The 13,991-nt window shown below is 39.9% G+C and overlaps 1 protein-coding gene across 3 annotated transcripts in view; it reads right to left on the bottom strand.

Moving 5' to 3' along the window:
- Positions 1-667: 667 nt before the first annotated feature.
- LRBA (LPS responsive beige-like anchor protein) overlaps positions 668-13,991 on the bottom strand; it is a 781,201-nt gene continuing 767,877 nt past the window's right edge. For all 3 annotated transcript variants that reach the window (XM_042983782.1, XM_042983784.1, XM_042983783.1), the window contains 3 exons: positions 12,253-12,449; positions 7,823-7,974; positions 668-1,980 (listed from right to left, as the gene is read on the bottom strand). In XM_042983782.1, the coding sequence (XP_042839716.1) occupies positions 1,890-1,980; positions 7,823-7,974; positions 12,253-12,449 (440 nt within the window). In that variant the 3' untranslated portion in view covers positions 668-1,889. The remainder of the gene's footprint in view (positions 1,981-7,822; positions 7,975-12,252; positions 12,450-13,991) is intronic.

The raw sequence follows: 13,991 nt of genomic DNA, 5'->3' as shown, positions 1-13,991 counted from the left end.
AAACAAATATGGTAAACAGATTCTGTCATTAAGCAACCCTTATGTTGACATGAACTAGGTTTGAGTAAAGGAACACAGAAGTGATACATGTTAAGTCATGCTTCTGTATTACTTTGTGTTTCTGTTACTTTTCCAGAGTTGTAAGTTTTAAAAGCAGTATAGGCAGTGGAGGCACCAATTTTCCTCTTAGAGTCCAAGAGGAAGCTGCTTTATTCACTTTGCTTTAAGCTTATAAAAATAGGGTAGTTGAGGTATCAAATGCTTGGCATAAGGACTTAGGTATTCCTGATTTTCTCCTACCATTTTCTCTAAAGTTTCTAAAGTATAATATCAGAGGGTAATGGCGGTGAGGATGCTTAATTTACCTGTAATTTGCATATTTCTTTGACCTATGATGTACTCACATTTGACTTTTTTTTCTTTCTTTCTTAATGGTTTATAAAACAGTGGTGGATCTTAGATATAGATCTAGTGTTTTCATCAGCGAAGTCTTGGTAAGAGGGAGCCAAAGAAGGCCCATGTTCCTGTTTTCATTCAACAGTGTCTCTTACTGGTTATGGTTCAAAATCTGGGACTGAACCAGAGTTTGGTTTTTTTTTTTTTTTTTTTTTGGCAAAGAATTATCCTTGTTTTAAAGTAGAAGTGAAAAGATAGTATTTTCCAAAAATTCAATCACAAATGCCATTTTATTTTTTCTGTCAAACTGAGTTGTTCCATTCCAAATCTCTGCTTTTAGCGAAGAGCTGAGTGTTGGGAAATAGGAAGGGACCCCTTTAGGTAAGCTGCAAGGGAAATAGAGATGGATTGTCGGTTTCAACTCAAAGTTCACAACTTACAAAGAATTTATTTATGCAATACAGACCTTTTCTCAAATATTTTTCACAGAATTCCACACAGCAATCTACTAGAAAAGTAGAACTATACACCAAAATAACATGTTTCTCAGTACAAATTGCTACTCAAAGGAAGGTGAAGATATTCAGTAACAAATAGAAGGTGAAATGGGTGTTGCTTAATACAGCACCTGGTGGCCTCTGCGCTCAGACTGGGGTGGGGGAGGGGAGCCCTCGCTGATGGCTCTGCCTCAGTGAGTGGGCACGGTCAAACCTTAGGGGTGAGCTTTGGTACCTGTGTTTACTACAGAAGAAAAGCAAAAGTTGTGAGCCCACGAGCATTCCCATCCTGTCATTTTGGTGTGCTATGAAGATGACGAATCGGGAAAAAATTGTAAATAAAAAACATTGTAAATACTTCACACTTGCTAGAACATGAGATCCTTTATGTTAAACACACAATAAAATAAAATAGCCTCCCCCAAACCATAATTTTCTAGGTCTAAAGCATGCCTGAAGAATAATATTGATAGAAATAATTCACTGAGATGCTTTAAATTACATTTACCATAATTTAAACATTACTATGTAAATCCCAGAAATTTCAGTGCTGAAGAAGCACAATTGCTTGGAAAAATACAGGACCCAAAGTACAGCATAAAATTCCCTATACCCATTACCCTATTTCTTAAAATCATGTATTTCTCAAGATTACAGATAAAGGGGAAGTGTTTTTTCATAATGTAGCTAGAATAAGTGGGTTTACTTGCTCCACTGGATATGTTTCCATAATTGGTGAAAATAGACTTCTCATTATGACTAAAAATATAGATTTTTTTTAAACTACAGAACCCAGCAGCCAATTTTCTGCTTTGCTATTCCCCCCCCAAAAAAGTCAAGCAAAGTCTACAAAAATAGCAATTGACTTTAAAAAATATTTTGCTTCTTCGAGCAAATTTAAGTTACATTCAGATGTGATAGCTATTTCTAAGAGAAAGATGCTGCCCATTCCTTTCCCTGCCTCGGCTGAGGGCGGGGTGGATAAAGCTGTCACCGTCAGTAGCGGGTTTGGTATTCGTGATGCCACCGGTTAAAGTCGTTGTAAAACAGAACGATGCTTCCTGAAGCCATGCCAGAAATGATGCACCTGGGAGAAGCAGAGAGAAGGAGGGGTTTACAAACCTATTTTTTCCCTAGGGATCTGTTACTAAAGAGATAACTGCCCTCCCCAAATCTACAAGGTAAATACAGAAGATGGCAGTGAAACCTAACAATTTGTGAGAATTAAGGTATGTTTTTTGATGATCAATATGACAAGTCACTAAAACCTGGACAGACTTGATAATTTCTAATGTGGGGCTGGCTAGTGAGCCCTGATGTTTATTTTTACATATATAAAATGGAAGCATAGTTGACACACGACGATCCATTAGTTTCAGACGTACATCATCATTCCACAACTGTATTACCATTCTCACAAGTGGAGCCACCATCTGTCACCATATGATGCTAGTACAGGACCACTGACTCTGTTCCTCTGCTGTATCTTTCTCCTATCTTTTATATGAGGTATCAGAACCAAAAGAAACTCAAACGTAATTGCTGGTGGAGGAGGATGCACATAGTTAAGTGATGGAGAGCTCTCTAACAGGTACAAAGTCAATGAAGAGTGAGAAAGCAGTGTGTTGACTGTAATTTGGACCAGGCCATGTTCTGCAGAAGATCTGGGTAGGGGCTTAGTCCTCTTAAAACCGTGAACTCACTGAGATGATCACTGAGGACAGGAGCTATCACCACTTGCTCCCTGTCCCTGAGAAGGTAGTGCAGGGAGAACACGGAGAGCCCTAAGACTGTTTATTTTTAACTTTTGAGAGAAATCGAACATGAGCTGGGGAGGGGCAGAGAGGGGGCAGGGTACACAGGATCTGAAGCAGGCTCTGCACTGACAGCAGAGAGCCCGATGTGGGCTTGACCTCATGAACCAGGAGATCACAACCTGAGCCAAAGCTGGATGCTTAACTGACTGAACCACCCAGGTGCCTCACTAAGATGAATGGTTTAGAGGGAGTCTATTAGATCTTCCTCTGAATGGTCTGGTTAGAACCAGTCTTTAGAAGTCATTTTCAATATCCTTCCTACTGTCTCCTATCAAAATTAGAAATTAAAATATGCCACTACCAAAACACCAAACACAAAAGAACGCAGTAATGAGGGAATGAAAGACAAAAAAATGCTCTAAGACATACAGAAAACTTATCAGTAATTAATTATAAAGGCACTGAACTCTCCCATCAAAGGAGACTGGCAGAATGGATTAAAAAAAAAAAGATCAAACTATATGCTGTCTACAAGAGACTCACTTTACACAAAAAGGTTGAAAGTGACAGAAGAAGATATTCCATGCATACATTAATGAGAGCTGGAGTGGTTATACTAATATCAGACAAAATAGGCTATCAGTCAACATCTGTTATGAGACAAAGATACTACATCAATTAAAAGGTCAACTTATCAAGAAGATATAGCAATTGCAGGCATACCTTGGAGACACTGTGTTCTAGACAATTGCAATAAAGCAAGTCAAATGAGTTTTTGGTTTCCCAGTGCATGTAAAAGTTATGTTTACATTTACACTGTAGTCTATTTCTATTTTTAAAAAATTTGTATGTTTTATTTTTGAGAGAGTGTGAGTGGGGTGGGGCAGAGAGAGAGGGAGACACAGAATCCAAAGCAGGCTCCAGGCTCTGAGCTATCAGTACAGAGCCCGATGCAGGGCTCAAACTCACCAACTGTGAGATCATGACCCGAGCTGAAGTCAGATGCTTAACCGACTTCAGGTGCCCCTATACTGTAGTCTATTAAAGTGTACAACAGCATGTATAAAAAAAGTGTATATACATGAAAAATGCTAAAAATTGCTAACCATTATCTGAGCTTTTTGCAAGTTGTCATCACAGATCGCCATAACAAATGTAAGGAGAACGTTTAAAATGGGAGCATTACCAAAATGTGACAGAACCATGAACTGGGTGAATGCTGTTGGAAAAATGGCAGTGATGTATTTACCTAACACAGGATTGCCACAAAACTTCAATTTGTAAAAACAGTATCTGTAAACCACAATAAAATGAAGTCTGTCTGTAGAAACTTAAATACACCAAATATCTGAGCCCCCAAGAGATAGCCAAAACTGAAAGAACTGAAGGGAAAAATAAGCAGTTCTACAACAATAGTTGGAGCCTTCAATACCCCACTTTCAATGATGGGTAGAACGACCAGAAAGAAGAGGACCTAAAGAATACTAAAATCCAAGGGGATTTTAGAGCACGTGACTCTTGGTCTTGGGGTCATGAGTTTATGCCCCGTGTTGGGTGTAGAAGTTACTTAAATTCTAAGGGGGGGGGGGGGGGGAGAAAAACTAAGTGGACCTAATACATATGTCAAACACCCAACAACAGCAGAATAGACATTTTTCTCAAGTGTGCATGGAACATTCTCCAGGATGAACCATGTTAGGCCACAAAACTAGTCTTAAATTTAAAAATCATACAAAGTATCTTTTCCAATCACAACAGAACTGAAGTAGAAATCAGTAACAGAAGGAAAACTGGAAAATTCACATAGAAATTAACCAATGAGTTGAAATCTTAACAGAAATTAGAAAACACCGAGAAAAATTAAAACACAATAAACCAAAAGGTAATGCAATGCTAAGAGGGAAATTTATAGCTGTAGATACAGAATTTAAAAAAGATCTCTATCAGGAACCTAATACTATACTTCGAGGAACATGAAAAAGAGAAAACTAAACCCAAAGCTAATGGAAGGAAGGAGATTATATAAAGATTAGAGTGGAGATAAAAGGATAGAAAAACATGGGAAAAATCAAGAAAACAAAAACCTGGTTCTTTAAAAAGATTAATAGAATTGACAAACTTTGAGCTAGATTAAGAAAAAAGGACTCAAATTACTACAATCATAGATCTATTACTTCCAACTTTACAGAAATAAAAGAGGATTGTAAGAGAATACTAGGGACAATCATATACAAACAAATTGAAATGGAAATGAAAAAAAAGATTTTAAGTAATCTCTATATCCAGTGTGGGGCCTGAACTCACAACCCCAAGATCAAGAGTTGCATACTCCACCAACTGAGCCAGCCGGGTGCCCGTGAAATGGAAAAATTCTTAAAAACACACACTATACCAAAACCAAATCATGAAAAAATAGACAACCTGAATAGACTTACAAGTACTAAGGAGACTGAGTCAGTAATCAAAAGCCTCCCAATAAAGAAAAGCCCTGGACTAGATGCTTCAATGGTGAATTCTACCAAATATTTAACTCTCACTCTTCTAAAATCTGGAGAGGAGAGGAGAGAACACTTCCTAAGTCATTCAATGAGGCCAGCATTACCCTGATACGAAAGTCCGAGAAAGATGCTACAAGAAACAAAACTTACCAATATCCCTTATGAATACTGACAAAAATCTTCAATAAATGCTAGCAAACCTAATACAGGCACATATTTAAAGCATTAGATACGACCAAGATGGATTAATTCCTGGAATGCAAGGATGGTTCAACACAGAAAAATTAATCTACCACATTAATAGAATTAAAAACTACATAATCATCTCAATTGACGCACAAGAGGCATTTGACAAAATTCAACATCCTTTTATAGTAAAAGAAAAAAAACTAGGAAAAAAAAAGGAAAGGACATAAACACAATAAAGGACATTTATGAAAAACAGCTAACATCATACTTCATGGTGAAGACTCAAATCTTTTGTGATCAGAAACAAGACACAGCTAATCACTTTTACCAGTTCAATATGGTACTGGAAGTACCAGCCAGACCAATTAGGCGAGGCAAAGAAATAAGCATCTAAATTGGAAAGGAAGAAGTAAAATTATTTCTATTACAGATGACAAGATCTTATATTTAGGAAATCCTAAGGAGTCCACAAAAAGTTAACAAATGCAACAAAGTTGCAAGATATAAAATCAACACATAAAAATAAGTTGCATTTCTGTACATGAACAATGAAAAATCTGAAAAGGAAATTAACAATTCTATTTACAATAGCAACAAAACTGAATAAAATATTCCAGAATAATTTAATGCAGGAGGCAAAAGACTTGTACACTATAAACCACAAAATATCGCTGAAAGGAATATAAATAAATGTAAAGACATCTGTGTTAATGGACTGGAAGATTTAATATTATTAAAGTGATAATGCTAGCCTAAGCAATCAACAGAGTCAACCCAATCCCTATCAAAATCCATTTTTTTTTTGCAAAATTCATAATGGATTCTCAAGGAACCCCAAAATAGCCAAAAAACATTCTTGAAAAAAAGAACAAAATCAGATGTTTTATATTTCATGATTTTCAAAACTTCCCACAAAGCTACAGTAACCAAAACAGTCTGATACTGACATATAGACAACTAGAATGAAGAACCCACAAATAAACTCTGACATGTATGGTCAAATGGTTTTTAACAGGGTGTCAAGACAATCCAGTGGGAGAAAGGACAGTCTTTTCAACAAATGGTTTTGGGAAAACTTGATACCCACATGCAAAAGAATGAAACTGGATCCTTATCTACTGTCATACAGATATTCAAACTGGATCAAAAGCTAAATAAACATAAGCGTTAAAACTATAAAACTCACAGAGGAAAAGCTTCATAACATTGGATTTTGCAATAATTTCTTGGATACTGCTAAAGCATTCACAACAACAGGAAAAAAAGTTGAAAATTAAAAACTTGTACATCAAAGGACATTATTAAGAGTGCAGAGTCAACACCACTAGTCATTAGGAAAATGCAAATCAAAACCACAGTAAGAGACTACTTCACACCTATTAGGATGGCTATTATTAAAAAATCCACAACCAAAATATAACCTGTGTTGGTGAAGATGTGGAAAAACTGGAACCCTTGTGTGTGGCTGGTGGGAATGTAAAATGGTACAGCCACTGTAGAGAAGAGTTTGGCAGTTTGTCACAAAGTTAAACATAGAATTACTATGTGACTCAACCATTCCACTCCTGGGTATCCACCCCAGAGAAGTGAAAACAAGGATCTGAACAGATATTTGTATGCGAATATTCATCGCAACATTATTCACATTAGCCAAAAGGTGAAAACACCCAAAATGTCAGATGAATGCATAAACAAAGTGGCATATACTATTCAGCCTTAAAAAGGAATGAGGTTCTGAAACATGCTACAACAGGACAAATACTGTATGATTCCCCTTACACAGAGTACCTAGAAGAAGCAAATTCACAGACACTGGAATTGAGCTGGAGCTCTGGAAGGGAAAATGGGAGGTTAGTGTTTCATGGGACAGAGCTTCTGTTTGGGATGATGAAAAACTTCTGGAAATGGGCAGTGGCCATAGTTGTACAACAGTGTGAATGTACTTAATGCCACTGAATTGTACACAAAAAAATGATGGTAAATTTTATGTATATGTTACCTCTATAAAAAAAAAAATCAGAACTTAAATGAGTGTAGAAGCAGCAAGATGCCAAAGATTACATTCCCCAAATTTACCACTTAGAAGGTTTTAGGAAATAAGGCCAATCTCTCCACAAAATCCTCGTGGACATACAGGCCTTTTATATTATACATGTTTACGGTTTTTAGTTTTTATTTTAAAGAAAAAGTACTCTCAGAAATATAAAAAGCTTTATGGCAACATAATTACAGCCTTTGTTACTTAAATCCTATCTATTACTAGAGAATTCAGCCTTTGTCTAAGAGTGGCAATGCCATCAAAAAGAAACATCACACTTTTTAAAAAGTATCTTGGAAACCCCAATATTTACTGGATTTTTTGATTGCCCAGGTGACCCCCACAACCCATGGTGACCCCGATAACCCAGTCTGTCCATCAGACCATTTAAATAAATTCCCTCCAGTTTTTAATATCACCATCAGTAGACCATGATTTCAGTGTTACCTCTGGTCGTAAGACAGGGCCATGGCCCGGATTCCAGCGTCACAGCCCGGATAGGCGAAGAGGTGCTTGAGGTCAGACACCTGCCAGACCATGACCACACCATTGTCTCCTCCTGTGAGCAGGTACTGCCCGTCTCGGCTCAGCTGGATGGCCTATGAGACACAGCAATATTCAGTGGAGATGTGGTCCTAGGAGAACTCCGCCTCCCACCCCGTTTAATTTCCACACCACGAAGCCACTGCAATGCAGGGAGAGATTGTATGCATGTGTTCCTAAGGAGTTTTTAGGAAATCATGAGTTACAGAAAACTTCTGCCATTTTTCAAAAGTCAAATGGACAAAGTTAGGCAATGTCTGACGCTTTGTTTTTGTGTTTTTAATTTTTGATTTTTAAAGACGAGGTGCCCAAATCCTCCAGTTCTGTGAATACTATTTAGATGGTGTATGTGGTGGACTAGAACCAGTGCTCTAAAATGAGGAGCCTCATGGCACCTCTCCACTTGTACCGTGGACGTGCTAAGAAGCCTATTTTGTACCAACGCTATGCAGGCAGTGCTAGCTGACCTCATATCGCCAATAAAACACTGCTGCCTTTGGGGCTACAGCCCCACGGGAGAAGGCCAACAGTTGTAGTACCTTCACTGGGCCTGCTGGATTTTTATAGCAGGTTAGGAAGACAAGCTGGTAGAGAACTACAGCTTCCAGGGTGATTAAACCCCGGGTGAAGCATTTTCTTCTTGCCTCAGGACTGACTGCTTCCTGCCAGTACTGAACAGGAAGTACACACATGGAATTTGCTCTTCGATCCCGTAAATTGGGCCAAATGTGGACCACTGCTTGTTTTTATAGGACGTTTTACATTTTTAATGGTTGAAGAAAAATCAACAGGATATTTCATGATGTGAAAATTACATGAATTTCAAATTTCAGTACCCATAAACAAGGGTTACTGGAACATAACCACGCCCATTTGTTTATGGCTACTTTCGCAAGTGACTAACAGAATATAGAGCCTGCAAAGCCTAAAGTATTTATTACTTATCCCTTTACAGAAAAAGTGTAAACACCTGTAATCCTGTGTCCACCTGGAGAGTGAAGTGGGAATACAGATGGTGCAAACAAGCCAGAAAGGAAAAAAAATCTAACTTCTGAAAAACATATCTACACTGTCCTACACTCAGTTTTAGTATAGTTGCCTTAAGTCTTTAACCTACCCTTTGACAAATTTTTAAAAAAATCATAGAAAAGTAAGGGCCGTTTCATAGGCATTCAATTCATATTTATGCAAATGCCAACTTTTACTGGTCTCTTAAATGTAGCTTCTTCTCAAGAATACAAAAATACATCTAAGAAATAAAAACCCACGTGTGGAAGATAGTTACGTGTAAGAAATATTCTCTAAATCTTAATACAAATAGTAAGATTTTTCAATATAAGTAAAAATCAATATCCTTTCCCCCCATTCACTTTACAAATAGCGATCTCTAGGGGGTATCCGGGAGCTGCAGTAAAAACGAGGACAAACAATTATTTGCTCTACTTCTAAAATTCAGCTGATGAAAATCCATTAACCTTATGGTTGTGGTTCATTTGAGTTTTATACTTGAGGCTTTTTGCTGGATAAGTGCTATATTAAAATACAAATTAAAACTATTAATCTTTAACTCTTTGCACTAGTAAAGAATCTCTAATCCTAGTCTATCTGGAATTTAAAGCCTGGATTTTTAGGATTATACATTTATCAGCATCCAAAACATTTTAATGAGCCTGGGGCCTGCCAATGTGAAAAAGTATTTTGCTGGCCTTTCTCATGAGGAACCTGTCAAGTTCCCCTGGAGGCAAGAGTCAGGGTAACATTCACTGAATGGCACTCTGTCTTCTACTCAAAGCAGCCCTCACATAGTTCTTAACTCTAACACGCCTCCCTCCGTACCCAGGCCGGGTTGAGCCTAACAAGTTTAAGAGGACCCCAGAGACATGCTTAGATCCTCCTCTGCAATCCAGAGTGCCTTGGACAATGCCACGGCTGAACTGGTGTCTACAGCCAGAGTGGTCTGCTGGGCATGATCACATCCTAAAACACAGCTTCCACAGCAAAAGAAAATAGATGAGTTCCTGTGGGTGAAATGGTGGCTGTCCTTTGTTTAGGGTAAAATAACTTTGCTGCTCTGTAAAAGCTGCCCACTTCATTTAAGTTACTCATTAAGACATCTAAACACTGCCTAGTTGATGTGCTATGATATGTTAACCAAATGCCACTGAACAATCTGGCATCTAAATAAAAACAGGTGGGAAGCCTTGATTAGTGCAGAGGTTCCCCAGGCTGCCTGCCTGCAGGGTTCTCAGTATTTCAAAGAAACTTAATTTCTGGTCTGAGCTGATGACTAATTTGTTTCCATGGTCTCCTTTCCTGATAAAGGCTCAGACTGCAGGGCCTGCAGGATGGAGCTGGAGATTTTTGCTCTGTGATGTCTCTTACTCTTTCTCTCTCTCCCTCCTTCCCTCCCCAACGCAGTTAGCTGTGAAAGTGTCAGTCTCCGGAGCCATGGGCAGGTAGTGCCCATTTTAGGCAGGCTTGTTTTAATCACACAGTTGCCACTTCCAAGTTAGTATGATAAAGTGCAGGAGTGCTGGGAAAAAGGCAACGGATTGTTTAAGCCTAAAATCCAGTGGGAAATATTACAGGGGAAAAAAACAACAATAGCTACAGGGCAGAGAGGAAAAAGCATGTGTGTATGAACAGTCTGCAGAAAGCCTCCTTCCTACTGCCTCAAGGAACTTCCCAGAGCCTTTCGTACTAACTGAAATGCCACAGATATTGTTTTAGCTAGCAAGGGATTTCAAATTATTTTACAGATTTATTAGTGTAGCTGACAGTATAATCGTAACTCAAAGTGACAGATTATCAACATTATTATTGTAAAGAAAAAAGGAAAGGAAAATCCTCTGATGTGTACTTGGTTTAAATGAAGTATTATGGGAAAGTAGGGAAAAATAAAAGCTGAGTATGAGTGCGTGCTTTTGTGGTAGAAGCAGTCAAAATACAATGAAGAAAACTCAGAGAAAAGGAGAGGACATTGACTGAATTAAAATTCAGTGCTATGATATAGAAGCAGCAAGTGACCTTCATTTCATCTACGTAATCTATAGTTAGGGTTGTTGTTTCTTAATACTTCCTGATCCTATATCTGTTTACTTGAGAAGGGGGTGATCAGGCTAGATGTGGGCAACTGGGAGAATTTATGTCATCTAAGCTGCCCCGGGTCAGGAGGAGCAACGAATAAAATGTCCAGAGCCAGCCTAAAAAGCCACACTCAGGGGCAGAGGCATTCCCAACATGTCTGAGGTTCCCTCACTGTACAAGGTCACACATACCTCCAACCTCATCTCGGAAAATGACAGGAATACCTCAGCTTCACTTTATTTTAACCTGCACCAGCAGGTTGGGAGTGAGAAAAGAAGAACCTTGAAAAAATAGCCTCTCCAAAGAGCAGTCCTCAGTGTTTCCTTCCACCTCTAATACTTTTGGAATCGTGTCCTGAAAATGAAGCAAGACTCCAGAAGGTCCACTAACATTACCCTTCCTTGAATATCCAAAGGGGAAAACTGTCTGCCTAACTCACATCCTAATTGGAAGCCAACTCCCTTAACTTGGCAAGTGTTGGCCTTGTTATTCACAAAGAAGTCTGAAAGGAGATACTAATCCTGATAGTCATAATCCCCTACCACTCCCGCCAGCAGCCTATCCAGGTGTGAAGAGGAGCCAGTTTTAGGTGTGGTCTACCGGACCACTGCAGTTTTTTTTATTTTTTATTTTTTTAAATTTTTTTTTTTTCAACGTTTTTTTTTTTATTTATTTTTGGCACAGAGAGAGACAGAGCATGAACGGGGGAGGGGCAGAGAGAGAGGGAGACACAGAATCGGAAACAGGCTCCAGGCTCTGAGCCATCAGCCCAGAGCCTGACGCGGGGCTCGAACTCACGGACCGCGAGATCGTGACCTGGCTGAAGTCGGACGCTTAGCCGACTGCGCCACCCAGGCGCCCCCGGACCACTGCAGTTTTGATGCTCAAACAACAACCATGTACAGTTAACTTTCTTAGACTAAAAAAAGCTAAACAAGGCCACGGAAAGCCACCCAGGTTGGCTTCACAGAACCGTAAGAAAACTCTCTGCTGAAGGCTCGCCTTGGGCTTCACAGAGGGATCTCTTGCACAGGGCTCTCTGAGCAATGCGATCAGCACAACAGGACGTGCTGTGGTCTGTGAGATACATAAGCCTCATGCACGTGCTACCTGATGATTTTCTTTTGGTGTGGAAAGAGGCCTTCGGTGACTAAAACAGAGGTCTCTCTAGCGAACCCTCTCCCTCCTCACCTGCCACACTTGGAGGTCAAAATCTACAATGGTGACAAAGTCTGTGGCATACTCACCCTTATGTTATCGTCTGTTTCCATAGTGGCCTGGAGTTTCCCATTCACACTGAATGTACAGAAGCAGCCATTTTCATAGAATATGACACAATGACCCTCTCTTGAAGCCTGAATGAGTTTTGGTTTCAGGCAGTTTTCAGGACCTTCCAAAGTCCTTAACAAGTCTCCATTCATGGAATGTATGAGACATGGTCCTTCTGAGAAAAGAGGAGAAACAACAGGCAAAATTTTTTTAAGGATGACAAATGTGAAAATGAATCTTGAGCACAAACAGGATCAAAAGGCTGCTTGTAGCAAGCCTTTAAAAATTATTTATCTTACGTATGTTATTTCACAAAATGTCCTCTGCGTGCTGGCCAGATCTCACCTCCTACTTGGGAGAGGAGAAAGCCAACTCATACACATTCAAGTTCACTTTTCCTCAAGCGACAGGAAGTTACTTTATGAAATGATTTATGCTAAGAGATGATAAAAACAGGAGGCATTCAGAAAGGAACAGGACAAATTTCAATTCCTCGAGGAGCTTCCGGGAAGGCTGGGCCACAATTAAACACAGGCTGCCGTCGAGCTCACTGTGATGCTTTGCCTGTGTGTCACAGGGGCCCCAGCAGCAGTGGCCGCGCTGTGGGCCAGTGTGGGGAGAGCTCATTAGGGCAGCTTCCGGAGGCCTCAGCCTTCTGCCTTCCCATTGCTTGCTGCTTCACAATGAAAGAATGTCCCTGGTGGTCCACTTACCCATCCTCCGCTTCCCCACGCCCTGCCACCCACACACATAAATTCACACGGAGATCCTTCTGCAACCAAGTGCACTTGCCTGCTGCCCCCACTGTGAGTGGCACCAACCACTCCCAACCCCCAGGCTGACCTCCAGGCTGAGCTGCCTGAGGAGGACGGGAGCTGCAGGTGAGTGCATACTTCGCAGAGAGTTTGTATTTTTATTGAGCGCCTGTCACCTGCAAAGCTAAGAAGGAGTAGGTAACTGAAACCACCTGTGTGATGAGTATGTTCTAAGAGATGTGAGTCAGACAAGAGGAGTAATGAGCATAAGGCCTGCTGATCTCCAGGCTAAGTTACTCATGCCTATGGGGACTTGTGATCTCTGTTTCCCACAGGACTACTAAGGGCATGGCCTTTTGAAAATAAGGTTCTTGGTTTTCTCTTGACCGCTCAGGAGTTTGTAAGTTGTCTGTGTTCTCAGCATAAATACATACCAGCAGCCTCTGCTTCACACAGCGGCAGCACTCGTGAATGTCCATTGTCATTCTAAATGACACCAGTCCCTCAGCACCACAGTTCAAACTTCAGTTTTCACAGTGATGGCATAAAGTTCACGTCTGTGACCAGCTCTTCAGTCCACAAATCACTATGTAAATAACAGATGTGCGTCCTGAATGACCAAGCACATCATTTCCTTTAAAGTCTGTCAGTGAGTGGTCACTGCACGTCTGTTACTCATTCGTGCACAGGGAGCAAACTGTGGTTGTGGTTGTGCTGCTTCCTCATCTCTGGTGATAAACCCATGTGACATTTTACAAAAATGGATAATCTAAAAGAGAACACTGGCCACAAAGGTGAAACTGCACGAAGGAAATTAAAAGTGATAAACCTGAGTGTGAACTTTATACTGAACATAAAGAGGGTTACAGAAGAAAGAACTGATTCTGGAAATGTTGACACTGCTGAGGAAATTAGTGAAGAAGAACTTATTGACATAGATTAGAAAAGGGGTTGTAACAAAA

The sequence above is a fragment of the Panthera tigris genome, chromosome B1, assembly GCF_018350195.1.
Source record: "Panthera tigris isolate Pti1 chromosome B1, P.tigris_Pti1_mat1.1, whole genome shotgun sequence".
Lineage (NCBI taxonomy): Eukaryota > Metazoa > Chordata > Mammalia > Carnivora > Felidae > Panthera > Panthera tigris.
The sequence above is the reverse complement of the archived record's forward strand: the minus strand, read 5'-3'. Positions and strand labels throughout refer to the sequence as shown.